At 50.2% G+C, this 27,024-nt stretch overlaps 11 protein-coding genes across 11 annotated transcripts; 5 read left to right on the top strand and 6 right to left on the bottom strand.

The window, feature by feature from the left end:
• Positions 1–521: 521 nt before the first annotated feature.
• Positions 522–1,914, bottom strand: BDQ94DRAFT_173403 (uncharacterized protein; the record flags this gene model as incomplete). Its single annotated transcript, XM_026772143.1, has 5 exons — positions 522–948; positions 1,008–1,396; positions 1,452–1,559; positions 1,617–1,636; positions 1,710–1,914. 5 exons carry the CDS (start codon positions 1,912–1,914, stop codon positions 522–524), a joined length of 1,149 nt encoding a protein of 382 aa, XP_026622934.1.
• A 1,128-nt stretch (positions 1,915–3,042) lies between these two features.
• On the top strand, positions 3,043–5,340 carry BDQ94DRAFT_173404 (monooxygenase; the record flags this gene model as incomplete). Its single annotated transcript, XM_026772144.1, has 6 exons — positions 3,043–3,052; positions 3,118–3,506; positions 3,568–3,815; positions 3,869–4,017; positions 4,088–4,422; positions 4,477–5,340. 6 exons carry the CDS (start codon positions 3,043–3,045, stop codon positions 5,338–5,340), a joined length of 1,995 nt encoding a protein of 664 aa, XP_026622935.1.
• Positions 5,341–6,670: 1,330 nt separating this feature from the next.
• Positions 6,671–8,114, bottom strand: BDQ94DRAFT_173405 (aquaporin-like protein; the record flags this gene model as incomplete). The annotated part of the gene is made up of 7 exons (XM_026772145.1): positions 6,671–6,742; positions 6,782–6,847; positions 6,905–6,919; positions 6,974–7,021; positions 7,078–7,148; positions 7,232–7,783; positions 7,850–8,114. The coding sequence occupies 7 exons, from the start codon at positions 8,112–8,114 to the stop codon at positions 6,671–6,673; spliced, it is 1,089 nt and encodes a 362-aa protein (XP_026622936.1).
• A 743-nt stretch (positions 8,115–8,857) lies between these two features.
• Positions 8,858–9,623, top strand: BDQ94DRAFT_161688 (putative isochorismatase family hydrolase; the record flags this gene model as incomplete). Its single annotated transcript, XM_026769417.1, has 3 exons — positions 8,858–8,920; positions 8,970–9,238; positions 9,326–9,623. 3 exons carry the CDS (start codon positions 8,858–8,860, stop codon positions 9,621–9,623), a joined length of 630 nt encoding a protein of 209 aa, XP_026622937.1.
• Positions 9,624–10,039: 416 nt separating this feature from the next.
• On the top strand, positions 10,040–11,038 carry BDQ94DRAFT_181925 (short-chain dehydrogenase; the record flags this gene model as incomplete). Its single annotated transcript, XM_026774014.1, has 1 exon — positions 10,040–11,038. The coding sequence occupies one exon, from the start codon at positions 10,040–10,042 to the stop codon at positions 11,036–11,038; it is 999 nt and encodes a 332-aa protein (XP_026622938.1).
• Positions 11,039–11,820: 782 nt separating this feature from the next.
• Positions 11,821–12,860, bottom strand: BDQ94DRAFT_161690 (lipase family protein; the record flags this gene model as incomplete). The annotated part of the gene is made up of 3 exons (XM_026769418.1): positions 11,821–12,499; positions 12,551–12,719; positions 12,779–12,860. The coding sequence occupies 3 exons, from the start codon at positions 12,858–12,860 to the stop codon at positions 11,821–11,823; spliced, it is 930 nt and encodes a 309-aa protein (XP_026622939.1).
• A 402-nt stretch (positions 12,861–13,262) lies between these two features.
• On the bottom strand, positions 13,263–15,314 carry BDQ94DRAFT_79833 (flavin monoamine oxidase family protein). The gene is made up of 3 exons (XM_026776578.1): positions 14,720–15,314; positions 14,363–14,669; positions 13,263–14,311 (listed from the first exon to the last, which is right to left on the bottom strand). The coding sequence occupies exons 1-3, from the start codon at positions 15,059–15,061 to the stop codon at positions 13,566–13,568; spliced, it is 1,395 nt and encodes a 464-aa protein (XP_026622940.1). The 5' UTR covers positions 15,062–15,314; the 3' UTR covers positions 13,263–13,565.
• Positions 15,315–15,449: 135 nt separating this feature from the next.
• Positions 15,450–20,491, bottom strand: BDQ94DRAFT_181926 (ABC-2 type transporter-domain-containing protein; the record flags this gene model as incomplete). The annotated part of the gene is made up of 10 exons (XM_026774015.1): positions 15,450–16,012; positions 16,074–16,537; positions 16,594–17,526; positions 17,582–17,951; positions 18,006–18,601; positions 18,648–18,891; positions 18,943–19,286; positions 19,340–19,791; positions 19,865–19,947; positions 20,004–20,491. The coding sequence occupies 10 exons, from the start codon at positions 20,489–20,491 to the stop codon at positions 15,553–15,555; spliced, it is 4,434 nt and encodes a 1,477-aa protein (XP_026622941.1). The 3' UTR covers positions 15,450–15,552.
• A 588-nt stretch (positions 20,492–21,079) lies between these two features.
• Positions 21,080–23,736, top strand: BDQ94DRAFT_181929 (transcription factor domain-containing protein; the record flags this gene model as incomplete). The annotated part of the gene is made up of 8 exons (XM_026774016.1): positions 21,080–21,155; positions 21,227–21,264; positions 21,313–21,379; positions 21,434–21,600; positions 21,659–22,225; positions 22,346–22,531; positions 22,593–23,065; positions 23,142–23,736. The coding sequence occupies 8 exons, from the start codon at positions 21,080–21,082 to the stop codon at positions 23,710–23,712; spliced, it is 2,145 nt and encodes a 714-aa protein (XP_026622942.1). The 3' UTR covers positions 23,713–23,736.
• Positions 23,737–23,827: 91 nt separating this feature from the next.
• Positions 23,828–25,021, bottom strand: BDQ94DRAFT_149682 (uncharacterized protein). The gene is made up of 2 exons (XM_026767434.1): positions 24,754–25,021; positions 23,828–24,690 (listed from the first exon to the last, which is right to left on the bottom strand). The coding sequence occupies exon 2, from the start codon at positions 24,606–24,608 to the stop codon at positions 24,396–24,398; it is 213 nt and encodes a 70-aa protein (XP_026622943.1). The 5' UTR covers positions 24,609–24,690; positions 24,754–25,021; the 3' UTR covers positions 23,828–24,395.
• A 238-nt stretch (positions 25,022–25,259) lies between these two features.
• On the top strand, positions 25,260–27,022 carry BDQ94DRAFT_149684 (putative phosphatidylglycerol specific phospholipase). Its single transcript, XM_026767435.1, has one exon. It carries the CDS (start codon positions 25,331–25,333, stop codon positions 26,828–26,830), a length of 1,500 nt encoding a protein of 499 aa, XP_026622944.1. The 5' UTR covers positions 25,260–25,330; the 3' UTR covers positions 26,831–27,022.
• The last annotated feature ends 2 nt before the right edge of the window (positions 27,023–27,024 follow it).

A 27,024-nucleotide genomic window follows, 5' to 3' on the forward strand; every position in this document is an offset into this window, starting at 1 on the left:
TGCGCCGACCTAGCATCCTAAATATGGACGACACTCCCTTCCTTGTCGATAGGGGGTACAGATGACATGGTGCATCGGAGTCTGCGGGCCGTGCTGGCTGAGTACTACGTTTCTGGGTGTTGCGCATTGGTTGAAGACGATGTTTTTTTGTTTCAGGTTTCTGTTATAGATGACAGAATGACTATTAAGGCTAGAGCTCTGAGAAAGGTGTTGAGAAAAGTGGGTTGATTTGCGGGAATGGTAGACAAGAATCCGGATCGGGAGGCTATAAGACATGTTATTCTGGAGTGTCAGTAGAGACTGGATAGACTTGGATGGGGAGTAGTAGTACTATTAGCTAATTCATGTAAGAAGGTTTTTGTTGGGATTCTTTGGAATGCCATGTGGTCTTCGGACTCATTTTGCCCCGCGCCAAAAGCCAATGTGCTCCTCGTTACTCTATAATATTTCTCTATCTAGTCCAAGTGAAAGTTCAATTCCTCGAAACGCCTTTTTATATATCTGTCTAGATCATGGCTTGATCAATCCTGACCATCGGCGCGTGCTCTATGAAGACTCGTCTGCGACTCCGACTTTCCCGAATCCCTCAGAACAGGATGATCCTGATCTTCATCTCCAATCTTAGACCATAATGTGTCTGTGGTCTTCAGCCATGGCCTCATAGGATGTGAGCGCAATGCATCAGAACGTCCTGAGCGATGTGGTTGCTCCGACTCCTCGTATGAAGGCTCACTGGGTTTAGAACCAAAGCCGAGTGACTGCTTCACGCTACGGGGAAGTCCAGACTCAATGATGAGCTTAGACAGGCAGGGTACACTGAGGATGAAAAATCCACAGGTCATTTCTCCACAGGCCCAGAAAAGTAGTGGGCCGATGAGATACATAGTATCGGTTGTGTTGGCGAAGGCGACAGTGTGGGAGAGGCGGAAGCATGCGGCGACGGAGGCGCTGGCAGGGACTGATATTAGTTGGGTGGTACTGTTGAGCTATGATTTAGGAATACTTACAGTATACCGACGCCGAAAATGATCGATATTCCGATCTTCTTTTGCCAGTTCATTTGAAGACGCCAGATAATTCTCTGAGGCAGGAAGAACATCGTTATGTCGGACGCCACTTGGACGCTGGCAGAGGTGAGCATCACGTCGGGGAGAGAGTAGCATTTGCTTGGAAGATAGAACTTCCAGATGGCTTCATGAGGCCTGCATTGCATGTTCAATAATAGGATGCACAGCACACCCCATACACACTGCAGAGTTATAACGGATACACAACCCCACCAGAAGACGTTTCTCATGCGGTTTATGGGAACGAATATTCTGCACCAATCTAGCAGGATCGCAGTTTTGATTAGAGGTAGGACGGCCGAGTAGCAGCAGCCATAGATAAGTATTAACTGCCAATGGAAGTTATCAGTCTCAATGTGAATTCGCTTGAAGGAATCAACATACGTAGAGAGGCCTTATAAGATCCTTGTTGTGCAGGTCCCAGGTATGGACGTAATATCCTGGGGTGTAGATCAAGGCGTAGCCCGCGTAAGCTGTACCCCAATAAGCGCCCTATATAGAAGATTAGATTGACTGAATGCTCGTGCAAGGAGCTGTGTGAAATCATACATATGCAAGAATCATCAATACTATTGACACAAGGGGTTGCAGTTAGCCTCGTTCATTCAGTGACCGATAGATTGGGGTTCAGACACCGCTCACCTTCTTCGACACCGACCCTTTTATCCAACCAAATCCGAGCGAATATTCGTAAGAGAAAGCAAATCGTGAGGACCACAGTACAGAAAGTCGTCACCACCCATGCCAGCGTATTGCTATTTGGCGGATTATCGAAGTTTGGGGTAACACCAGACGGTGCTGCCAGAGCTGGCTCAGCGAGGAGTGTCGCCAGTGTTTCTGGTGACATCTCGCGCAAACCAGGTCGTCAACGACGGCACAACAGCAGGCATCCTTGCAGAATCGGAGAGAAATCTCAATCATTGTGGGGTGCAGAGGCTTCAAATGTCACTGCGCATATACCAACGCGTGAACTGTTTGATCGTCAGTGTGATAGGCCCAATTTTGCGATTATGGATCGCTCAGGGGTTAGATAAGTGCCACAACCTGGTGCCTGCTACTAATGCAAGGCGCAAACACGCCATGTTCGCACGGGCGGTTGAGTGATTTTGGCGATGCCCTATTTCGGTATCGTCGTGTTTAGCGCACTTCTTGGGTACTTATGTTAGGGCAATCGGGCTGCACACTGCATACAAACTAAAGGAAACACAGGGCACATGATACGCAGAATCCTCCTCCAGGGAACACCTTAGCCCAGAGGCCTCAGCAAGTGTACAAACAGGGCTACTTCTTGCTGTTTATCGGCCAGTAGTGTGAATGGGCTGTCGGTGATCACGTCCTCGAAGTTTGCGGCACACGACTCCCTGTGGAGATGAAAGGATGACGGCTTGTCGCTTTCTGGAATAGTGTCCCAAACGGCATGGCACTTAATCCAATAGAGTCGGTCTTCTGGGACTTACGCATTAGCGATGGGCTCGCCGTGCAACGGAAACCTGCCGCTGTGGACCCGCCCAGGCTGCGACTAGAGCATAGACAAAGAGTCCGGCTGTCGTTGGCAGGGCGCTAGCATACCGGAAACGGGCCGTCCAGACCAGAGACTCAAATTCTTTGGTTGACAGTTCCTAGGTGGGTTGCAGCACCTTGTTGTCAACTGCGCAAGCCCTCCGGAGACAAACCTTGTCGGATCCCCTGCCTTCGTTAGGCGGAATGAGTGGCGGCTGTACTTGCCTCGGCCGCCTGTCTTATAGCTTCAAACTATTCATGGGTTTGAATTCGCTTAACCATGATAGTACCGATAATCTGCCGCGAGGAGTGTGGCTGCGCCAGTATTCATCTTGTTCCGTTCTAGTTACGCTCCCATGCCGTTGAGCCCGTCTCCACCCTCCTTACAGCATGTCGTTCCATAAATGCTCTTGTTCCCCTGCGGGGTAATCGGACTTGTGTGACCGTTTCGATTCCTACCACCCCGAACGAAGTCATGAATTTCAGTGAGTGTTAGAGGATCAGATATCAAATCATTGGCGCTCAAGTACTAATAACATCATCGGCCCAGACAGTACAGCGCAGCCTCCCGTTCGGGATGAGTACCCGCGGCGTGCGGACTTGCGTCGCATGATGAACCAACACCCTCTCCCGACTCTGCCCCTTGGATTGATCGATCCTTTGTCAATGGTTGGTGATGAAGCAACAACCCAAGCCCGTGGTGTGTTACAAGTTTTCAATAATGCATTGGCCAATGGCGATGTAAACGCCCTGGAAAGTTGTTTCTATGCAGACCAAGCATACTGGAAGGATCAATTGGCTCTGACATGGCATCTGCGCACAATCAGCACCCCTCGTACCATTGCTGCAAGTTTGTTGGAGACAGCAAACCTGAGGAACGTTTCCGGTGGTGTTGAGATTGACGGAGCTGCCGTATTTCTTCCGGCTACACCCGTTCTGGTACGAGCCTATATGGTTCACTTCTTTGCGACAAGCACTGACCGCATGATTCGCTATTTAGCAATTTATTGATTGTCCTCTCATTTTCAAGACACAATCGCCCTCTGGTCTCTGCCGGGGTAAGATGATGCTACTGCCTGTTGTAACCGATGGTCAAAGGATCGCCTGGAAGATCTGGATATTGAGCACTATACTCGAGAGATTGGACGTACAACCAGAGGATGAAAGCCTACTACAGATCCCCAAAAGGAAACTGGATGCACCACCAAATTTCGAAACAGATGTCTTTATCATCGGTGCGGGAAATGCGTAAGACACCGTTCCTATCCGCTTTCGATGGGTCACTGAAATTAAATCACCAGCGCTGTTGCTCTCTCCGCACGTCTGAAGACTCTGGGTGTTGACAGCGTTATGGTCGACCGCAACCCGTGTCCTGGTGACAATTGGGCACTACGCTATGACTGCATGCAGTTTCACATTCCCACAGCATTCTGTGAACTTCCTTACATGTGTTAGTCATTCCATATCCTGCTCCTGATGCCATTGTTCGGGTCAGAGGTGGAGTTGACCGACCCAAACAGGCTATGACAAAGAGCTTCAGAGCCCTCACCTCCTTACGCGCCAGGACCTGGCCTCGCAGGTCCGCCGATATGTTGAGTCATTCAACCTGAATACTATCCATTCCGCCAAGGTTCTGTCGACAGAGTATGATGACGTGGCCAAGCAGTGGCATGTTACTTTCCAGTCACCAGACGGCCAGCGCAAGGCTACGTCAAAGCATCTTGTTATAGCAACAGGCATTGGGTCTCAAAAGCCTAACATGCCACAGATCGCAGAGTCTCAACTGTACAAGGGCATCAGCGTTCACTCGGCCGAGTACAAGAATGCCAAGCTACTTCGGGAACAAGGAGCAAAGGTACGTCCTATATCAAAATCTCCAAGAAACCCCGTGCGGTACTAACTGAACAAGTCTGTCATGGTCATTGGCTCTGCAAACACAGCATTTGATGTGCTGGTCGACTGCCACAAGGCCGGCCTCGATGCGACCATGGTCGTTAGATCCCCAACTTACATTGTGCCACTCGAGTATGTCTGCGATAAAAACAGTCTGGGTGCGTATAATTATGGTGTTGATGCGGCTGATAAGCTGTTCCTATCACTGCCAACAGTGGTGGACGGACAGTTGGCCCGTGGGGTGTTCGCAATGTTCGCCTCGAACGAGCCAGGGCGATATGCTGCACTTGAGGCAGCTGGCTTCCCTGTCCTTGACAGCCGGAACCCAGATTGTGCATTAATGCATAACCTCCTCGAGCGTGCGGGTGGACATTATGTCGATGTCGGTGGTACGAAGTTGATCGAGGAGAGGAAGGTCAATGTAAAAGCGGGTGTAGAGCCCGTTGCCTACACACGGACAGGTCTTCGGTTCTCGGATGGCAGTTGTGTGGATGCAGATGCTATCGTCTGGTGTACTGGTTTCTCCGATTCCAACGTTGTAACAACGGCCACCGAGATCCTTGGTGGAGATGCAAGTAGGATTGAGTCAGTGGATGAAGTTGAATCTCACAGAAGCGCAAAACAAATTCTCGGACCTCGAGACATTGCCTCGCGCTTGGATGCGACCTGGGGACTTGATGAGGAGGGAGAAATTCGTGGCATGTGGAAGCGACATTTGAATATTGAGAACATCTGGATCATGGGAGGTTACACGCAGCAGCACCGGTGGTACTCGCGTACCCTCGCGCTCCAGATCAAAGCGGCCTTGGAAGGATTTCTTCCACCGGCTTATCGGCACTCCCCTACAGCCGAAACTGCAAACGTGAAGGCCTCTCTTTGATTGCCATCTATGGTCGGCTTTATGGATTTACGGGCTGGATACCTGAAGGTGTTCAGTCAAGATTGTTTTAGTTTCAATTACGAGAGGACTATATACTCACCTGCGCCTCATCAACTCATGAATTGCCTGAGCTTCATTAGCTATCCGTCCAGGAGGATCCTCTAGTTAAGTATATAAACCTGATCTCGCCAGTAACGCTGTAACAGCAATGGGTACAAGCACTTGAAGTAGCGTTATGTTTTTTTAAGAATTGTGCCCTGCGCCTAGAAGAGTAGGGAGTTTGAGGGAGTGCTATGATGATAGGCGGACGATGAGCTCGACGGAGATGGCCGGAGTAACTACCGGGCATGTGATGGATGAGCGAGTCGCTTATGCGGTACCCAGGATGCCAATAAACTAGCAGCTATTCATGTTGTGCCTAGATGTAGCCATTGGCATTCGTGCCTTATTCCTACCGTCTCGCTGGTGGGCGCTTGTTTCGGGGTCGATCATCCCACTCCGTTGATCCGCATCGCTAGTACGGAGGACTAGTACTTGGTGTATCTTCCCCAATAAAACCTCCGATGGTGTATTTACTGCCCAACCCGACCGCTCTGTCGACCGCCAAAAGCGGCAGAACTCCCTCGACCTCGCAAGAAAAAGTACGGATATGGACGGATATAGACGGATACATTTTTGTACACCTCCGAAAAAACCAGTCAGCATTCTGTTCGTTTTTTGACCGCCTTTGGGCAGGGGTGGCAGAACCGGTTGCTACATAGTATCAAGATAGGTCTGCCATTCTACACTGGTGCAGTTGTGTTCGGGGAATTCGATTCTTCTTGATACTGGCTCTGTGACTGGATGCTTTGACGATTAACTTTACGCAGGCTATATCAACTTGATCGCTGCTGGTGGGTTTCTAGTTGCTTTGCTTGTTTCCGCATATCAGACTCTTACTGCAGGTGTATCTCATTCGCCGGTGTTCCTTTTTTCCTGGGACAACTATTGATACGGCCGTCCCCTGCTTCAGCGTATCCAAGGACTTTAAGCAGGAAAGCTGCCTCTACTTCTTGCACATCGTTTCCTCGTCATGATGAATAGTCGGGTCCTCCATTCGCGGATCGCGCACAGATCGTTAATAGGATATGTCCATCTACAAGCAGCCAGTGAGTCATGGATGCGCCAACTACCTTTCAGAGTACTAGTGTGGGTAGAGGAGGCCATATTCATCGAGCCTATCAATTGTTTTAGGACTGGCGGAAAGGATTTCCCGGACACTGAATGAACAAGTTTTGCAAGCCAGCTAGTATTGTATCAGATCGTTGCATAACTCACAACAACCATCAACTTAACGAGCAGAAGATTCAGGAATGTCAATGCTGGATGACTGACGATCCATGATGTACGCAGTGTTGGCTACCTGCTCAGATGGAGCTAGTTAGCTTATTTGGCGACATACTTGCCGCCCATCAAAGGGTGCGTGGAAGCACTTAATCCAAGTGCTAGCACTATCGGAAGGATTTTTCTGGCAAGCTCAAGTCAGCGAGCCGGGCTCCAACCTTTAGGTGATGTACGGACTCACTGCAGATGAGTAGCGCTTTCGTAGCGTCAGCAGTAAACTGATGTCTTATCATGCCTTCCATGGCGGCACCAGATAGTAGACCAGTCCGTGTCCGATGGCAGCAGCAATAGGTGCAACCTGCATGAGTACTCAATATACTTGTAAAACGGCAACTTCGTCTTAACATCACTCACCCAGTGAATCCAATGGTATCCCGGAAAAGATGACCCCACATATACGCCGAAGCACCTCGCCGGATTCAGCGCTGAAAACGAGAATTAGCTTCAGGACACTCTGACCGCACACTGCACTTAGAAGTGAGTGTGTAGAAGAAAAGCACACATGCACCTCCATATCCCTCTCGCGTATACGCCGATCCCAAACTCACGGCCCCCAAAACCATTCCTACTAACCATGGGGACAACGCAGCCCCATACACTCTAACCTGTCTAGGGTCTAACCCAACACCAAACGACAGGAAGATCAATGTCAAGCTGCAGATGAACTCCAGCACGAATGCTTCTCGGACTGGAACTAGGGCAGTATCAACAACGCATCCACCGACAGAATATTGCCCGGATCCGAACGCCGACTGTAACATCCACCCAGCCAGGGCACCGCCGAGGATTTGCCCGCAGAGGTAGAGAACCATACGTGGCAAGGAAATAAGGCGCGCAAAAAAGGTTGCTAGCGTTATGGTAGGGTTAAGATGACTACCACTGACAGACGAGAAGGAAAATATGAAGAGGGTAAGGAGCAACCAATTGGTAACGGCGCCGACAAGGGGACCCAGGAAGGCTGTTGTAGCGAAAATCCCTGCTGGTGTGGAGGGAGTCGGGGGAGCCATATTCGCAGGAGTAGCTGCCGCCCAGGCAGTAATGAATGCTAGCATCATGGTTCCTGAGTTCATCACGAACAATTATTATCATCTCCCATAGTTTGGATGTCTACCCGGGAGGGTGTTACCAACGCATTCCACCACCGCGAAACGCCACAGATCGAGATCGGTGAACCCGCGCACATTAAAGGCATCTCGCGCACTCATCAATGGAGCAGCATCTGGCACTTTACGCAAATATTCAGCATTATCTGGATCGGCGCGATCGAGGACAATGCCTTGATTGCCTCCAATGCGGCCGACGAACGGCTGCACATGTGGCTTGCAAGATAGCTGTTGGACGTTGACGCTGGGATCAATGTCATTCTGGGGACGAAATAGTAGGCCTGCCATTCTCAATTGAAGATCTCATACTTCATGAGCTAGTAGACTCCATCCACGGTGTTCCTGCTGCTGTGAATATATTGGAAGAAATTAGCTTGGTCAATTACATCACCAGCCTGGGGTTAACAAAGATCCATGGTTCGCCCACCCGCCCACAGCCTTCCCGATCTCGTAACTCTGAATAAGCCCGCACTGGATGCTTCAGCCTCAGAGCAGGTTGGATAAGACGAAGTGGGTGGCGATCAGCTGCCCCAATATTCCTGGTCGATCTGCAGTTGCCGAACGATGCGCCGCCTCCCCCGAGTCGGGCTGAGCGATCTCGATCAGTTTCCGATCTCCAACAAAAAAATTTGACAAAGTTAAAAGCTTCAATCTTAGTGTATTACCTAGTCGGCAGGAACCGACAGCTTCCTCTGATTAGCCTGATCATGGTCGTGCCAAGCTCAGCTCCATCTGGGGTTGTCTTTCTCCCCGGACTTCTAATGCTGAGAAATGATGAGCTAATCGGAAACACCGATCTGGAATTTGGTCCATGCTTCTTCTAGACAAAGTCTGTATGTTACACAGGATATCGATGATGGGTGGTGACGTCGGAGAGGCGTTTACCTTTCCCACTAGCTCTCGCGTTCAACATTTATAGGCCGAGATTGTCCGTCGCAAGATGTTGCGCTATTGTTCTAGCCACCATCAGAATTACTTCAGCTTCCTCTGTTCTTCTGTTTGTGGTTTAGGAAATCCAATTGACAGCAAACATGCCGCCCAAGTACAACCGCCTCGACATTGACAAATGCATCTTCCTCTTTGTGGACCACCAGGTAATTTCTCCCTCTAGGTCTCATTGTAACAATTCTGAACGTCTTCCAGGCCGGACTCATCCAGCTCGTCCGTGACTTCCAACAGCACGAGTTCCAGAAAAACGTAATGGCTCTTGCCAAAGTTGCCCAGTATTATAAGTCTCCAGCGGTGTTGACCACCTCTTTCGATACTGGTCCCAATGGACCCATCGTAAAGGAAATCACCGACTACCTCCCGGATGCACCCCTGATCCGCCGCCCGGGACAGATCAATGCAATGGATAATGAGGACTTTGCTAATGAAGTCAAGAAGACTGGTCGCAAGCAGATTGTGATCAGGTGAGTCCACTACTTATTACATTGACCCACCTCCACCCACATACCTATACGTACCTTCAACCTTTACGCAATCGCTAACCACAACAGTGGTGTCTTGACTGAGATCTGCGTGGCCTTCCCCGCTCTAAGCCTCATAGAGCAAGGCTACGAGGTGTTCGTAGTGACCGACGCCTCGGGCACATTTGCAGAGCATACGCGCGAGGCAGCACACAAGCGCATGGCGGCAGCAGGCTGCCAGCTGCTGAATTGGGCGGCGGTTGCAGGGGAACTTCACCGCGATTGGCGGCGCGACATTGAGGGTTTTGGAGCTATCTGGCGCGACCATATCCCGGGATATTGGTGCTTGATGCAAAGTTACGAAGCAGCGCAGAAGGCCAAGGAGTAATGTCCAAGTTTTCCTTCCTACTTAACGCAATCTGATGACGAAAATGAATGTATCTACTGCTCTTTAATAGCCATAACCTCACTTAAAATTTCCATGCAAGTATTCGGTTTATGCACCAAGCTGCATGCCGCCATGTCAAGCACTAGTTGCCTTCCGCTCAATTTGATTAAGAACTTATTAATGTGCACGGTCCTTGTCGCAGCCTTGCGTTTTAGCACCCACGCCGTTCATGTAGCTTAACGGTTAGCGACATCGACTAGACCAGTATATGCCACGCCATCTCCACCGCAGCGCAACCGAGCATTTAGTAGGCCCTGCTAGCTTTAAATAGATGTTTAAAAGCCTGACTATCCCGCTTCGTTCTTTCGAAAAAGGAATATTTTCTCCCAATTATCACCTCCCACTGTGCCACCACCATGCAGATATTCAAACGCATCTGGCCTCAACTATTCCCTGCCAAACCCACCCTCACGGCAGACAGTCTGCCTCCCCAAACTGGCCGCGTCGTGATCATCACCGGTGCCACCTCCGGTCTGGGGCTAGAATTGGCTCGCATCCTCTACCATGCTGGAGCAACCGTTTACATCGCCGCCCGCAACGAAACCAAGGCCCACAATGTCATAAACACCATCACCGCCACCACTTCCCCCAATCCCACAACTCAGCCAGGCGAACTCATCTACCTTCCCATTGACCTCGCCGACCTTCGCACTATCCCTATCTTCGTAAATGCATTCCTCGCCCGCTCAAACAGACTAGACCTCCTCCTCAACAACGCCGCCGTGGCATGTCTCCCCCCAACCCAGGTCACAGCCCAAGGCTACGAACCCCACATCGGCATCAACTGCGCAGCTCCCTACCTCCTGACCTCCCTCCTCTCTCCTATTTTGACTTCCACGGCCCAAAGCCCATCTACACCACCCAACTCCGTCCGTGTCATCTTCACCTCCAGCATGGTTGTCGAGTTCCTCGCTCCGACGGGCGGTGTTCCGTCCTCGGCCCTCACTTCTTCCCCGGATCCAAAATCAGACCCTAACACCAACTATGCCATCAGCAAAACCGGTAACTGGTTTCTGGCGGCGCATTTTGCCTCTACCTTTGCGTCAAATGGTGTAGTCAGCATTACTCAGAATCCGGGGAACATTGATACCCCCATTTATGATAATGCGCCGAGATTGAGTGTGTGGGTTAGTAAACCGGTATTCTATACTCCGGAGGTTGGTGTAAGTACCCTCCTTTGGGCGGGGTTTGAGGAAGGGATTACCGTGGATGATGGGGGCAGGTATGTGATTCCATTTGGGAGGTGGCATCCTGGTCCGAGGGAGGATTTGCTGGGGGCGATGAGGGAGGGAGGATCGGGGGAGATGGGGAGGTTTGTGGAGTGGTGCGAGAGGGTTACAACGGAGTTTCGGTAGGAGGCCTTAAGCAGATATGTGTATGGTCGTATACATACTTGTGTAGAACACTACTATTAAGTGTAATTGAGCATGTTCAGTTATGTCAATTCTTGACGTCTATGCAAAATAGTAACCCATTGACCATAGTTTTCATTTCTCTGCCAGCTGGTCAGAAGCAGCCCTATCTCGCCATTCTATCCGTCATAAACTTAAATATTATCCTCCAATGCACGTCCAGAATCATAATCGATGTCCAAAACCACAGTAAAATGCAATCCTCCCATCCGAAGTCAATTTTAACATTGAACCCGGCAACTCCTCACCCGAGGAGTCGTAGCGTGGGTATGTTCTGTATATGAGCATACCTATATGGACTATAAGCAGGGTCCTTATGCTTTGCGCTCACTGTCGGACTTGATATATAGTCCAAGTGTAATTCCTGGTGGACATTTACGATCGTGCAAATGTGACTACTTGCTTATGAGTGATTGTTGTACATACAACCCGCTCATCTGGGTTGGGGACATCCCAAACGCCGATCGCATATCTCTAAAGCCTCAATTTCACTCCTATTAACAAATTGTAGCTAACCTGACGAATGCACGAGCAACATCGCAAATGTGACACCTCCCATTGAAGCAGATCTCGAACTTTATCCTGACAAATATTCACTATCATTAAATAATTACATATCGAAAACTATATCCACACTATTAAGTATATACGTCACCTTAAATCCAACTTCATACAACCCCTAAACACCACCACCACTCCACAAATCCTCACCTCTCAACCATTTATTAATTGGACCTTTTCCAAGGCAACCCCTCCCCCTTACACGCATCGACCTCCCAGGCTTCAAAATACCAAAGATGGGCCTCGAAGTCCAACAAATTCGGAAACCCAACATCCCCCCTCTTATCATCGCCATCCTGAAACACCACCACGTCCTGCGTACTCACACTCTGGTTATTCCCCGAGCTAATCCAATACTCAGGACTAATATGCTTATACCCCATGACCTCCAACGGTACCCTGGGCACCGGATCATCTGTATGCGCAAATCGATAATTCGCCCCCTTATTCTGATTCGTAATAAACTCAGCCAGCTTGGGGTTCGCTACGCGGGGCGATGCGTATGCGTATAACGTTGCGTTGAGCCCGTCGGTCTCGCGAATATCTGCTGCTGCGAGGGTCGCGATGGCGGCGCCGAGTGAGTGGCCGACAATAACGAGTTCATAGTCCGGGTATTGGGATACGGTGTTGTTCAGTGTCGGCGTGATGGTTTTGCGGACGTTTGTCCACGAACTCCAGAAGCCGAGTTCGGCTTCACACCCACTACAGAGGTTCGGGTCGGTGTAGACGAAGGTGAAGTCCGCCAGCCAGCTGCGGATGGAGTAGCTGCCGCGGAAGGCGAGGATGATGGCGCGGTGCGTGTGGTCGACTGCTAGGTAGCCTGATGTGTCGGTGGGGGTGGTGCTGCGGGGTTGGTTAGGGTTGTCTTGATGGGAGGGGAGGGGAGGGGCGTACTTGGAGAAGTCCGTGATGATGGTTGCGTCGGAGGCTTCGACTGCAGGGCAGTTCTGTGCCCAGCAGGTTATTTTGTGGCCTGCCTTGCCGGCATAGTTGGGTTCGCAGTAGGAGGCTGCCGCATATTGCACCCAGAAGGTGAAGGTGTCGAGCTGTTGGGTGGTGATGTCTGGGAGTATTGGTCAGTGGGGCTGAGGAATGGAAGTTGTATGGAATGGGCATTGGTACCTCTTTTGTGAAGAGCCCCCGGGAGAGCATTGCAGCTGGTTATGGCAGATGCAGCCACGAGTAGAGATTTGAGGAGGCGCATTGTAGAGATAATGATGGGCAGATGCTTGACATTATTACACAGGGCACGTCGATCATACTTATGTTGTTGAATTGGAAGGTTTTTTCTGCCCAACGTTCTCCATCACATGAACCAAAGGTAAAATCGGCGATCACATCCATTGTCTTCAGCTATACGGTCTAAACTGTGGGCCTGCATTCCTTCTCAGCTGCACTGGATTGTGGGCCTAGCTGCAAAACCCGAATTGCGGAGTCTAGGGGAAGGCCTACCCCCTGGCAGGGATGAAATTGGAATTCGAATGCAACTATAGAGTGTTTGCTTTTTTTTTTCTGGTTTACCGATCGTCGATCGTCGACTATCCACAAATCATGCATCGGGATTGGTAGGGGGTGAACGGGGCACACGGGAGCGGCCCAAATTTAGGGCATCACGGAGGAGCTGGTGGGGACAATGGGATTCTGCAGCCAGCCACTCACGAACTCCTCCGTCCACGGTTCATTCAGGTACATGGCTACAATTTTTCGCTGCTAGCCACGTGTAAACGTCACTTTGTTGCTTAATGGTACTGACTTTATCCCACTGGTGTAGATCTAACGAATATTCCCCGAGAAAAGCACACGGACATCTCCGTGGCTGACCCACTGTGAGATCCGGTTCTCATCGGAACGCTGCTGGATCCAAGGTTTATCAGAGACACTTCGGGATATGTGTGCCTAGCCAAGACAACTAGTCTTCCTGCAGTGCCGTCACAACCTCGGCTCCTCCTCGCTGCCCGGCTCTAATAGCCCCCTCCATGTACCCACGCCACACTGTGGACGTTTCTGTTCCGATAAAATGCACTTTGCCATGCGGTGCAGCTAGATCACTCCCGGCAGTAGTCAGTAAGCCGGGTATCATAGCCGGACAAGGTGCTCCAAGGAAATAAGGCTCTTTACTCCATTCCATCTCCAGGGTATTTACTGGCTCGGGGATGTTTTCCACGAACTCTTCAAAACATCGGCGAAACTGCTCCCACACTTGGCTGTATCGATCATCTTTTGACAGCTTAGACCACGCTCGTCCGCGACTGCCCACCATGAAGCATGTGATAGACCATTGGTCATCGGTGGGTACACTCGTGTCCCGTGTAAAGGTTATGGGGCCACCCGCACAGTCGACGATTCCGGTAAGTCCAGCGTCGCGCCACCATGGTTCTTTGAAGATGAAGATCACTTTACTGTAGTATCCCATGATCGTATGGTCACTTAATACCTGTTTTGCATGTGGAAGTGGGGGGTGGAAGGAGACGCTCCGGTATAAGGTGGTAGGGATAGACACGATAACGCGTCGACAGCGAAAAGAACTTCCGTCAAGTGTCTGGACCACGCAGTGAGCATCAGCGTCAGTCTGATTGATTGAAGTGACGGGCATGCCCAGAAAAATGTCCGATTGGCTGAGCTCATCTGCCATCTTCCGGGCGATGGTTTGGGTTCCTGCGCCGTTAGCACATTAATGCTAAAGAGGCTTGACGATCGTTGCTTTACCTTGTCTTGTCCGCAGATACTGTGCTCCGTCTCTCTCATCTGACAGCAGATTGTCGATCCCACTCCCACTTTTGAAGTAGCAGAGCATATACAAAGCACTGAGTTCGTTACTATTCAATCCAAGCAGCGCCGTTGAAATAGCATCTGTAATGTGAATAACATCCTCCGATCCAGTCTTCTCGACGCAAAAGTCCCTGAACGTCAGATTATCCACTTCTGTGGCCCCTGGAAAACTCGTAGGATCGTCCAAGTCTAACCGTGAGGACTCAATACGGAGAATATCCAACAATTTCTTCGGAAGCCCAGTCTAAATGTCATCAGCCGCCAGCAGCTCAATCAAGCTCAAAATCCACCTACCAATGGCAATCCATACGGTATTTTGCGGATCACCCCCTCGCCTGACTCGAGGATATCATCTCCACAAGTATACTGAACCACCCCATCCAGTCCATACTGCTGATGAAGTTTGAAAATCTCCGTCTGGTTCGTATCATTCACCCAAGCCGCTCCTAGATCATTGTATCCCTTCTCGCTGGATTTTACGGTCAACGTCTTCCCACCCACTCGGTCCGTAGCTTCCAGGATACACACGCTGAATCCTGCTGCCTGGATGGAATGCGCGGCTTGAAGGCCGCTAAGTCCGGCTCCCACGATCACCGCATCGTAGAGCTTTGTAGTAGGATCGTTGGATACAGACATTTCAAACTCCAATGTTACAGTAGTGGGGCTAGGAGAGTTGTGTACAGCAATTGCCAGAGTTATTTGATGCAAATTAGGCTGAGGAAGGAAGTGCAACACAAAGATAGTGGCTGGTTGCTTATCCTCGGCCGCGGTTTATCACTCCGCCAATCGGGATGTCCGTAGGTAAATAGCGGGGAGTTTCTGCTCGTGAAAATAAGAGAAGCTCTTGATTTACTATTGATATTAACTCAATTCGGTAAATAATGTTAACAGTACAAAAGCTTGACGAATCACAAATCCGCGACAACAAGAAATTAATTAGTAGACAGGAAATGTGAAATGTCTGCCCAACTGTGGGGCGTGTGACGGAAGCGAAGAAAACACAACGGGGGACACAGAATATATTCTCACGCACGAGGGCAACAAAACAAAACACATCAACCAAGATGAACGTACTATAAACCCCCAAATTGACTTATCATGGAGATCTCTCGATCCCAAATGATAACTCAAGTCCTCTGCGAAGAACGAGAAAATGTCTTGGCAAACCGGCGAAAAACTGAGGAGGCTGAACCGCTTCGGACTCGCACAAACCAATACAGAAACAATGCGGCAAAAATGTTGAACGCGATGTATGCCCACATAAGCCCGAAGTTGCGCCAACGCTCAGCATACGATGTGGAGAGCGATGCAAGATACACATTCGAGTTGGTCATCTGGCAGTATTCACAATCGGCGGTTGCCTGGGGATTGTAAACGGCACCTCCAGCGATTTCCATGTAATCGGCGAGGTAATTGGCACAAGTCTCATTGGCTGGAGGCTGAACAACAACCAATTCCAAGTCGGAGCAGTGGACTGCAGTATTGGCTAGACCCGCGGAAAGCATACCGCTAACGAGATAGGTCATCGGGGATACTCGATACATGAAGATCCAGAATCCGGGGAGGCTAGCGGGGCTGGCCATGACGCTGTAACGGTACTATTAGATGGGAGAGGACAATATTACCTGTTCAAGGGAATTGGACCTACCCGCAGAATATCAAGCTCATTGAGAAGAGGAGCAGAGCTAGAGTGGCCCCGACCTCAGCAGTTGCCACGCTCGCAACCACCATGATCGTGAACGTACCACAGTGCATCATGAAAGACCAAACCAGGAGAAACATGAGCGCGCTTCTTTCATTCACAGTATGTGTCTCCTCGGCGTTATGATACATCCCGATGATATAGTAGAATGGGAGAAAGATCAGAACCGCCGCAAGCGAGTTCCAGGGGATGTCAACAACGATGTTGGCCAACATAAAAGCAGACCAAGCGTATGTTTTGGCTGGCCGTTCACGGACTTCGTACAGACTGCGCTGCTTGATAAAATTAGGCATAGTCTGGTAGGCAAGAAATGCAAAAATAACAAGAAGCATGAATATAGCAAAGGTCTGATGCTGGAGACCAAGGACCGTAACCTTCGTGTTGAGAAACGAAAGACCAATGAACAGGGCCTACACAGTGTGTCAGAAAATGAAGTCGACAAATGAGGTCGTTTGTGTGAACGTACCGCTCCGAAGCAAAGGATCAGCTTAGCATAGATGTATGACGGAGAGCGCCAGTACTGTTCGAAAACCCGCTTTGTACAAAGACCTAGCTGGATGTAGAATGGGGCTGCATATTGCTGGACTGGGGTGCTCTCATCTTTCAGACTAGGAGAGCCAGACTGCTCAAGCCGTCCAAGCTCTTTTCGCGTTTCTTGGAATTCACGGCTCTCTTTCCATGTGACCGGCCAGTCACGCACTGAGCTACTCCCTGGGGCAGCACCGATGACCTCCAGCATCCATTCAGCCGGATTCTCCTCATCTGCGCAGGGCCTTGCACCATGCTGCTCAAAGTAGCCGATCAGAGTCTTAGAGTTAGGTCCGATCGGCCCAAAGTAGACGGTACGGCCGCCTTTAGCTAGGAGAAGGAGCCGGTCAAATTGCTGGAAGAGAATGGCCGAGGGCTGATGTATTGTGCACAATATGGCTTGTCCATGGTTGGACAACTTCCGTAGCAGCAAGGATATAGACCATGCCGTCTGGCTGTCCAATCCTGACGTTGGCTCATCGAGAAACAGTAGCAAATCAGGCTTTGCAGCAAGTTCAACACCAATCGTCAGTCTTTTCCTCTGTTCCACGTTGAGACCCTCTCCAGGAACACCAACGACAGCATCAGCATACGACCTCATCTCAAGCAAATCAATCACCTCCTCAACGTATTGGAGCTTTTCAGCCCTAGAAGTAGAGGCGGGCTGGCGGAGGAGAGCGCTGAACTGAAGGGCTTCTCGAATAGTGCTGGTTTCCAGATGGACATCTTGCTGTTGAACGTAGCCTACCCTGCGCTGAAAAGATGCATCCCGCGGGGTTCCGTTGACACAGATATTGCCGGAAACAACGCCTGTTTTCACTCTACTTGCTAGAAGATCTAGGAGTGTTGTTTTCCCGGCCCCTGAAGCGCCCTTTTCCGAGAAATTAGTTGTATTGCTAGATTGACGGAGGCTATATTACACTCACCATCAACGCAGTAAGAGTGCCTGGGGTTACCCAGCCATCAATGTGGTCTGCAATTCGGCGCATTTCACCCTTGATCGGAACATCGTAACAAACATCTCTCCAGTGCAAGGTGTTAGATTCAAAGCGGAACTTGAGAGACTGGTCCTCTTCGACCCCTTCATTACTGTCGACGCAGTTATGGCTTGCCGCTGTCTCTTTTTCAACGGTGCTCTCTTCGTCATTGGCAGGTTCGCCGCCAATATGGGCTACCCTATGCTTGCGCTGGAATACCAACACTTCGCCTTTGGAGTAACTGAACTTGACAAACTCAGCGATGAGGAGATATGTAGTCATGAAAAACAAAATGAAAGCAACAAGAATGCCGAAATTTCTAACCTTCTGTCAGCCAGCGAGCTACTTTGCTTGGACATCGGGGGTCACGAACCTCCACGTATGAGAATAGTAGTACCCATAATTTGCCTCTACATATGCGTCTCCACTGACCACGCTCGAGGCAGAAGTAGCGCCTGCCACAGAGCAAGTTCTTTCTGTATCTGAAATACTCTCATATCCCGGACCAGACGGAACAAAGCTGGCACAAACAAATCCACGGTGATGAAATTCGTTCGCCACAAGGGTTTCATAGGAGTACGCGATCGGGTTGATGTAGTTGAGCCAACGCAGCCAGACTTGCATGTTCCGGGTGGGCAGCACAAAACCGGTGTATACAATTAGCCCAACAACACCCAGCGCAATGGGAGTGAGAGCCTGCGCAACTGTACGGGTCAATTGAGCGATGGTACGGAAGATCATGGACATTGTCAAAGTCGACAAGAATGCGAATAGTAGATATATTACCACATGACCCGAGTCTCGCCGCAGGTTCGACATGTAGTATAGCGGTAAGTTGAAGGCCAGCGTAGAGAGAATTTTGCATGGTAGATCGCATATCATGGAAGCCATAGCTTCCGACATCGGATGGTAAAAGGCGTAAGACGCATGCTTCTCGACAATCGGTCTCTGGGCGTACAGTGCCAATATCTGCACTGTCAGCATCATGTTGCTTATGAAGGGCCAGAAGACTCACCTCTAAAGCACTGTTGAGTGCGTTAAAAAGCAGAGCAAAAAACAGTAGAATACATCGATCAGTAAAGCTAGCGCTTGTGTCCGACAGATGATAGAAGACACTGCCAAGTATAAGAGAGAGGATGAAATTGCCAAGAACCGTCACGATGAAAAAGGAAGGATCTCCAAGAATTCTGCGGTAGCCCCGTCGCATACACAAAGCTATCTGTTGCAAGACAGAGATCGTGTAGGGAGAGTTGCTCGTCCTGAATACTGGGTCAGTAACATCTTCATTCAGTGCACACAGACCAGCTTACATCAAAGGAGATCTTTCAGCATTCCGGGAGTTTTCAAATTTCTGCAACATAGGTCCCCCGATTGGATGCTCTCTTTCAAAGTCTGATATTTCTCCTAAAAGCCTAGCTCTCAAGACACTCTGTTCCCAACATTTTGCAAACTCTCCCGGGGTCCGGGGAACACGGCTCTCGAACCCCGACCGGACTACTCTCTCGACAGGATTCGTGAGCGACGTGAGAAAGTCTGCCGTGGTTTGCCGTTCAGGACATTCGTACCCCAGCTCTGTGAAGTACGACTTCGCTTGGTCAATTGGACCGAAGTATATTTGCCGGCCCTCGTATAACAATGCAACTTTATCAAAAACCTAACAACGTAAGTTGGTTAGAAGACACAAGAGAAAAGGGAAGAAATGCGTACGTCATATGCCTGTTGCGATGCCTGATATAATGCCACAACAGCTGCTGTACCCGCCACATCGACAGAAAGTCTGACAGTCCGAACAAATTCGAGAGCCGTGGCACTATCCAAGCCACGAGTACTGTTATCCCAGCACTGAATACAACTTTGTGTGAGAGCCAACTCCGCAATGCTGACACGCTTTCTCTCTCCGCCACTGACGCCGCGGATAAAGTCGTCGCCAACCTTGGTGTTGACCGTATGGGAAATTCCAAAGATAGCCATAACCACATCACGCAGGTGAGTTGCATAGGTCTCGCGAGAAACTCCAGGTAGTCGGTTGTGAGGTGTTCTTGCCAAGGCCGCATACTGAAGGGTCTGCCCAACTGTCAGATGTGGGAAATGGACGTCCGTTTCTGCTTGATACGTTACGTCCCCACGAAACTTTCGATGCATCAAGTCCCATGGAATACCTATAGATGCGTGAAAATGGGGTATAGTATCAGCTATCTGTCGGTATTTGTCTTCCCTGGCCAGATTCCCTACCTTGGTAGTTGAATTCCGTCGAGTCATCCAAGGACAGCCCTTTAGTCTGACCAGCAATTGTCTTCAGCAGGGTTGATACACCACTAAGTACATATCATGTTACCCTAAAGAAACGTAGACAAGAAATTTGGAGACTCACCTGCCAGGCCTCCCTAGAACGAGGAGCATTTCTCCACTGCGCAAGAGCCCATCATGATCTTTCAGAATCTGGAGCTTACGATTCCTGCTGTTAATCAAGCCGCTAACTATATCACCCACCTGCATAATAGCATTCAAAAAATCCTTCTGATATGCAGTTGAGCGCCCATAACCATGGACACCGAGGCTTCGGAATGACACACCCGCTGTACGCTGTGGGAACCGATCAGGATCTTGCGAGGACCAGTGCAGTACGGTTCTTGCCCAGTGTCTCGCATTGAACTTCGGAGAATTGGGATCCAAGCTCGGATCACAGCTTGTCGTGAAAGGGTTGGGTGGCATACCATCATGCCGAGACCGCGTCGATTCTGCTGTGAGCCGTCTGGCAAGTTTCATAATCTTGCGCTGATCCTCAGTCGATATGTCTCCTTGGTACGCCTCTGCATTGAGTATATCCGGTTTGGTACCGGAATTGTCTGGCGCAGTCATACTGGCGTCTTCCTTCTTATCGATCTTTGGTATATATTTTCAGGGATCCTTTCTGTCGCTTGAAGGCTGATCGATGGAGAGGTAGTATGCAAGCCGAGTTGAGCAAAGACTCGTGGGGGGCATATGTTAGGCACTCTAGCAGTGACGGAATCACCAGTGAGGAACGTATAAGAATTGGAACTGTATAATTCAAAAGCGACGGTAAATTCAATCAACAAAGATTAACCGCGATATGATACGACATCTCTTTCGTTATATATGTTTTGCATGTCGGCGTAGAACAGATAGCTCGAGAGCGAGCAAGCCCCTTTTCAAAGACATTTTCGCTCGCCATGATGTAATATGAGAGACATTCCCTTTTAGATCCTGTATTTGCGATGCTTCGTGGGCGCTGAAGAAGCGACATGACAGCTATTGTTAGTTCGGCGCCGAAATTAGTGGGGAATCGGAGGGCATCGGCGTCCATCCAGCATTCAAATCGGAGCTCTCGGCGGCGAATGACTCCTGGGCTTTTCCTCAAGCTCCAATTTCATCCCCTTCCCAGCTCTTTTCTTCACGGAACATCCGCAACCACCAAGTAAAGAGATCATGTCGGCAGTCACACAAGGCTCCGAGCCCCTGCATAAGGCATGCGATACGTGCAGAGCCAGGAAAACGCGATGTAGTGAGTCAAGATTCCAGTCGGTCGGAAGAGAAGCCAGTCTCCGCGTCTGACTAATCTCGTTTTCACGCCAGAAATCTCGGGCAGCACGGATGCCTGCGACTTCTGCCTGGTATATCAGGCCTTCATGTCTCGTCTTTCGGAATGCTAATTGTTATAGTCCCAGCACCGTCCCTGCTCCTTTACTCCAGTCAAGCGACCAAGGAAGCGCAAGTATGACACATCAGGTACTAACAGAACTCTAACTTCGGACTGAGACGGAAGCTGATCTACCACGCCAGTATTCATACCACTGTCCCCGACATACCAACAGTCCGTTCGTGACTTTCCTGGCCCACAGCTAGGCTCCGAAAATGTGGGCTATCAGCAGCCGGGACTGTATATCGACTCTTTACTTGCAAATCGCCAAGCCTCACGCATACATGGGGGTGCCAGTCATCCAGATCAGGTATCGTTTGGCTCTCCTTGGATGCTAAGCGTGCTCGTAACTTACGATGACCACGCAGCTGACCACTATCTTTGGCCCGAATCCCAACATCTCCTTCTTCCCTGAGCGACGGGTTCGCGCCATCAGTCAGCGGTTGGGTCACAATCGGCTCGATCAGTTACTAGATGAAATACGCGCAGTGGTTGCAACAAAGGTCAAGAATACCTGTGCAATCCCTCAGTCATATATACAACGACATCTGGGCACGGGAAAGATTGAAGAAGTCCCCAGTCGTGACATTATTTATGGACATATTTCTGGTACCTGCGCCTTGACTGCCCGCCCCTATTCTCTTGCTGACAAGTATAACCCTCTTGCAGCGTACTTTGACACGGTACATCCGATCTATCCATTTCTTTGTCCAAATACTTTCCGTGCGCGAGCAACGTCGCAGGAACTGGTCCAATCACTAGGTACAGATAAAGTTTGGGCAGCACTATTCTATGCAATATTGGCGATCGGGTGCCAAAACAACGAGGGAGGAAGCTATGATACTGGTGTAGGGGAAGCGTGGTCATATTTCGAACGGTCGTTGTCCTGTTTCCAGGATCTCCTCTTTGGTAGAGGCTCATTGACTGCAGTTCAAGTGTGTTTCACCCATTCCCCTCACAATATATAACTAACGCTGTTTCATTACGCTAGGCACTTCTCGCCATGGTATCTAGCCTGTCATCGAACACACTCATTCAAAACTGACATCATTCAGGCTGTATTCTCATCGACAGTCTCCGCGTTCAATTTCGAACCCTTAATGCTGACTGAGGCCGCCGTTATGGCACAAGGTTTGGGATATCATCGTTCGAATAGTGCACAGGAAGGACCATGCCGTCGCACGTTCTGGGTGCTCTATTACATGGAGAAGACGTCCTGCTTTGCGACTGGTAAAACTTCGGTGAGTTGTGTATGACCATACTCACCAACGTCTTCTTCTAAATCAGGGTTCAATGGTTTAGGTAGTGGACGACGCCAACATAAGCTGTGCTATCCCGGATATGACAGAGTCCACTTTTCATGACTATGACTGGTTCTTCAACTTCGTCAAATATGCTCGTCTGGTCTCCAAGATCCACCAATCTCTTTTCACAATCAGCTCTGTTAGTCAACCGTTATCTACCTACAATTCTGTAGTTGAGAGCCTACGTATAGAATTGGAAGCCTGGCGCGCGAACATTCCGCCGCGGTTCCGGCCAGGCGAAAAATTCAAAACTCGTTCTTTGCAAGAGCCCCTGGCAGTCCAAGTCGCTTTGATTACCCACTTCCTCTACCTCAACGCTCTTCTTACACTGTCGTGGACTGTTCTGCATTACGGAGCCGTCCGTTTGGGGTCTTCACAGCAAGAGATTATGAAGCGAGACCTGATGCGGACTGCTCGAAGTGTCCTCGAACTCACCGTGCACATCGAGGTAGCGCCTTCCACACCAGTCTGGTAAGCCTCTATACTATATTCCCGGCCTTGATAACAACAACTAAGTAACGACCTACGCGGTCTTGCTGTGCATTAGGATACTCGCGGTCCTGCCACTATCGTCTCTGATGATCTTATTCGACCTGGTGGTCCACAACGCCAACCACCCAGAAACTGGCCTCAGCCTCGCTCTCCTTGACATCGCCGGTGGACACTTTAGTAGGTTGGAATATGCCAGCAACGGTGCCCTTCCGGGTTCTCTCATTGCCGAGTTTGCCCATCTTGCTCGTCAATACGTTTCGGAGACCCGCAAACCCAAGTCCATATCCAGAGACAACAATGAGAATAGCATTCCATTTGTGTCTCAGGACCGCGCAGAACCCTCTCCGTCCGCGCCAGAACCCAGGACCAGTACCCTGACTGCGGACCAGACCGAGCTGGCTGTGCCAGCGGTGCTCCCGCAGGAGCCGGAACCTGTCGCCACGAATGCTCCGGGGGTCATGCAACCTTGGAGCCCGGCTTCTCTTGATCGGAGTGAAACGCTTTTTCTACCTTATATCGACGATCCGACTTACTATTTCGGGGACTTGCAGTTGCTTGGCATTGATTTAAAAGATCTGTTCGATAATTCGTATCAGTTACCGGGAGGCAGCGATCATGGGGTGTAGGTCCAACTCAGCGCTAAGTTGTAGCCTCTTCACCTTCTACGACGTTGGCCAATCGCTACCCCGAGGGTGCAACAAACTCTGGGGCTCCCTTGCAGTCCAACATCAGCGTCGTTTCAATATATACAGACTACCCTAACATTGACTGGCAAAGAGCTTCTCTAACCACAGAATTACAAGCATAGTCGTTAGAATATTGTGACCCTGTCAAATAATCTACATCTTGGAAGGGCCGAATGCGCGAGTGGCCTGAATTCGCCGGAAACGGAAATGAGGCCATCCAATGACATACATCAGTCACGTGCGGTGTGCCTCGACCAGAAATATTTTTCTACGAGTCTGTCTTTTCAGATCTCTTCCAATATATCACGTACTTGTCGGGGCAGGAGGAAATAGCTCTCCGGGCTTCCTCCAGATGCAGCCTGTACGGTCTTGTACGATCCCTTCGCTCCTATAGCAACAGAGCAAGAACTTCATCCTAAGACCAGGCAAACAATGTCTCCGACTTGGGAACTGAGATGTTCATTGTCCGCACGGAATAATATGGCCAGCAAGTGCGCTGGTGTCTGGGAAATCAGCATATCGCTACCCACCAGGTTAGGTACCTGCTTTAGTTCATGAACTCTGTTGAACTGAGACCATGCTACCGCAGCAGCCAGGCTTATCCACTCAAGCACGATAGGCCTTCAAGCAGAAGGAAGTGTGACACGAGAATTGCATTCCTTCAGACAGTTGTGTCTCATGATGGACGCATGTGATTTCTCTTGGAAAAACTGTTCCCACAGCCTGAACCCAAGACTCACCCCAATATGGATGCATGCCAGCAACACCATACTGGATGCATTCCTAGTACCACAGAGGGCACTATTCGGACGACGGTTTGGGGAATGATGTTCCATTCAATGTTGCAAGTTGTCAGCATATAGTCGTGAGGGGGCCCGTTTCTGTCGGCGTCATCCGGACGACGTTGTTGTTCGAATACTGCTCGGTCGGACAATGGATCAGCAGCCGTGATTAGACCAACCGTCTGGGACCGGGATATACCTGATGTAACCTGAAGGGTAGCTGGCAGTATATACTCCAGAGCGTGAATCCTACGATGCCAGCTGTATCAATGGGAAGGTGGTCCGTAGCTGGGGCACATCCAGGCGGTGTGGCTGGATGTGCCTGACTATGAGATGCAGGACTCTCCGGAAGAGCGGAAGTTTCAGTGGTACTTCGAGGATGTCTCTGTCGTATCGCGTGATCCCACGAGAATATGGGGAGTCAATACCATCAGCCTGAAGAATGGAGGGTGTGATCTCACTCGAGACTATTCAGCTATGGTCACAAGTCCAACCCCGCACATGCTCTCCGGCTTGCCGAGAAGCGCGCGGGTCCTCCTAGAATGGCTAGTGTTGCGGGACTGGACCGTGTTACGCTCCGCAACAACCAATGGCTCGCGTTGCTGCCGGCATGAGATCGAGAGATTGGTGGCCGCCAATCGGCCCTGCTGGGCCCCGCCTGGATATCCCCCGACCTTTTCAAGGTTCCCCTTCTTCATCTGCAAGCCTCGAGGTTGTCCCTCCATCCCTCCGCCACAGTGGTACGATCGTGCAACTTCGTCCCCTGTACCGTCACCATGGATGTCAAATCGTTCCAACACGCATGTGGGACGCCGCCTCCCGAGGAGCGTCGTCCCCTTCTGGGTCCCGATGGTGAGGTCGTACAGTATGAAGTGGACGATGACATAAAGGGTAGGTCCCGACAGGCAGCATCACGATGGGTGTCAACCTGGGCCAAGTCAATCTTCATCACCGCCATTCTCCTGATTATGAGTGTCCTGCTGGTCCTGGCCCTTCTCTTTCTGGGCATAGGAATCTCTGGCCTCCCTCATGGCTCCTCCGGGAAGCCGTCGGCTCCACACGCTCCTATCAAAAACGTGGTCGTTCTGGTCCAAGAGAATCTCTCGTTTGACACCTACGCGGGAGGCCTGACCTACAACTCTACAATTGACGGCCTCGTGAACAGAAAATATTGCAACCCTTCTGACATAGAAGACCATAAATCGCACCAAGTCTGTGCCAAACCCACCGCCAAGAATGTTGCCCCCGATGATCCCGACCATTCCATCGCGGGGGGTTCCATGCAGGTCTATAGCACCTACCATCCCGATAATATGAGTGCTGCTTCTATGCAAGGATTTGTGACCGAACAGGTCCGCTCGTACGGCATCGACCGCGATCTCTCCCGCGCTGCCGAAGTCATCAACTACTACACCCCGGACCATGTCCCTGTCCTCAATGCTATGGCTGAGAACTTCGTGCTCTTTGATGCCTGGTTTGCTGCAGTTCCAGGTCCGACCAACCCCAACCGCGCCTACTTAACGTCTGGAACTAGCTATGGCCATGGAATGAACGACATCGGCTTCTTGACCTCGGCTCTGCCTCAGGTGTCTATTTTTGAGCAGCTGTCGAACGCTAACATCAGCTGGATCAATTACTCTAATACCACTGGATTCCTTCCGGATGCCCTCTTCTACAAGTGGACTCTCAGGACCGGCAAGTCTGAGACACATATAAAGCCCATCGACGAGTTCTACCGCGACGCCAAGGCAGGCACCCTTCCCCAATTCACCTGGATCAACCCCGAATGCTGCAAGTACATGTCATTCCATCCTCCGTCACCCATCAACATGGGTGAAGGGTTCATCAAGAGTATTTACGAGGCGCTTCGGTCCTCGCCGCAGTGGAACGAGACCCTCTTCATCTTGACCTTTGATGAGCACGGCGGTTTTGCAGACCACGTTTCCCCTCCCGAGAACGTGCCCCCAGGTGACCATCGCACTCATAAAGAGTGGGCTCTGGACGGAAGCAAGATTGAGTTCAAGTTCGACCGGCTGGGAATCCGCGTCCCTACGCTGCTGATGTCTCCCTGGGTTGGCAAGGGTGTCGTACAAAACCGTCCCACAAATCAGCCAAACGATTTCACCCATACTTCGATCTTGAAGTATCTTTCAGAACTGTGGGACTTGCCCGTGTTAACGCCGAGAGTCGCCTGGTCGCCAAGTTTCGGGGGCTTGATCACCACTACCTATCGGGATGATACCCCCGATAAACTTCCTGAGCCTGCTGACTTTTAGACGGCATACGAGGGATGAGTTAGTATGAATGTAATGACTAGAATGGACTATATTTTGCATGGGCTTTTGAATATGATATTGGCTGAGGACTGGATTTGGCTCAGGGTCAGTATGAAATACTCGATTAGTTATCTTATCATCATTCATAGTTATAAAGAATGGCAAACTATCACAATTAAATAAACAAATTGGTA

The sequence above is a fragment of the Aspergillus welwitschiae genome (genome assembly GCF_003344945.1).
Source record: "Aspergillus welwitschiae strain CBS 139.54b unplaced genomic scaffold BDQ94scaffold_33, whole genome shotgun sequence".
In the NCBI taxonomy this organism is placed as follows: Eukaryota; Fungi; Ascomycota; class Eurotiomycetes; order Eurotiales; family Aspergillaceae; genus Aspergillus; species Aspergillus welwitschiae.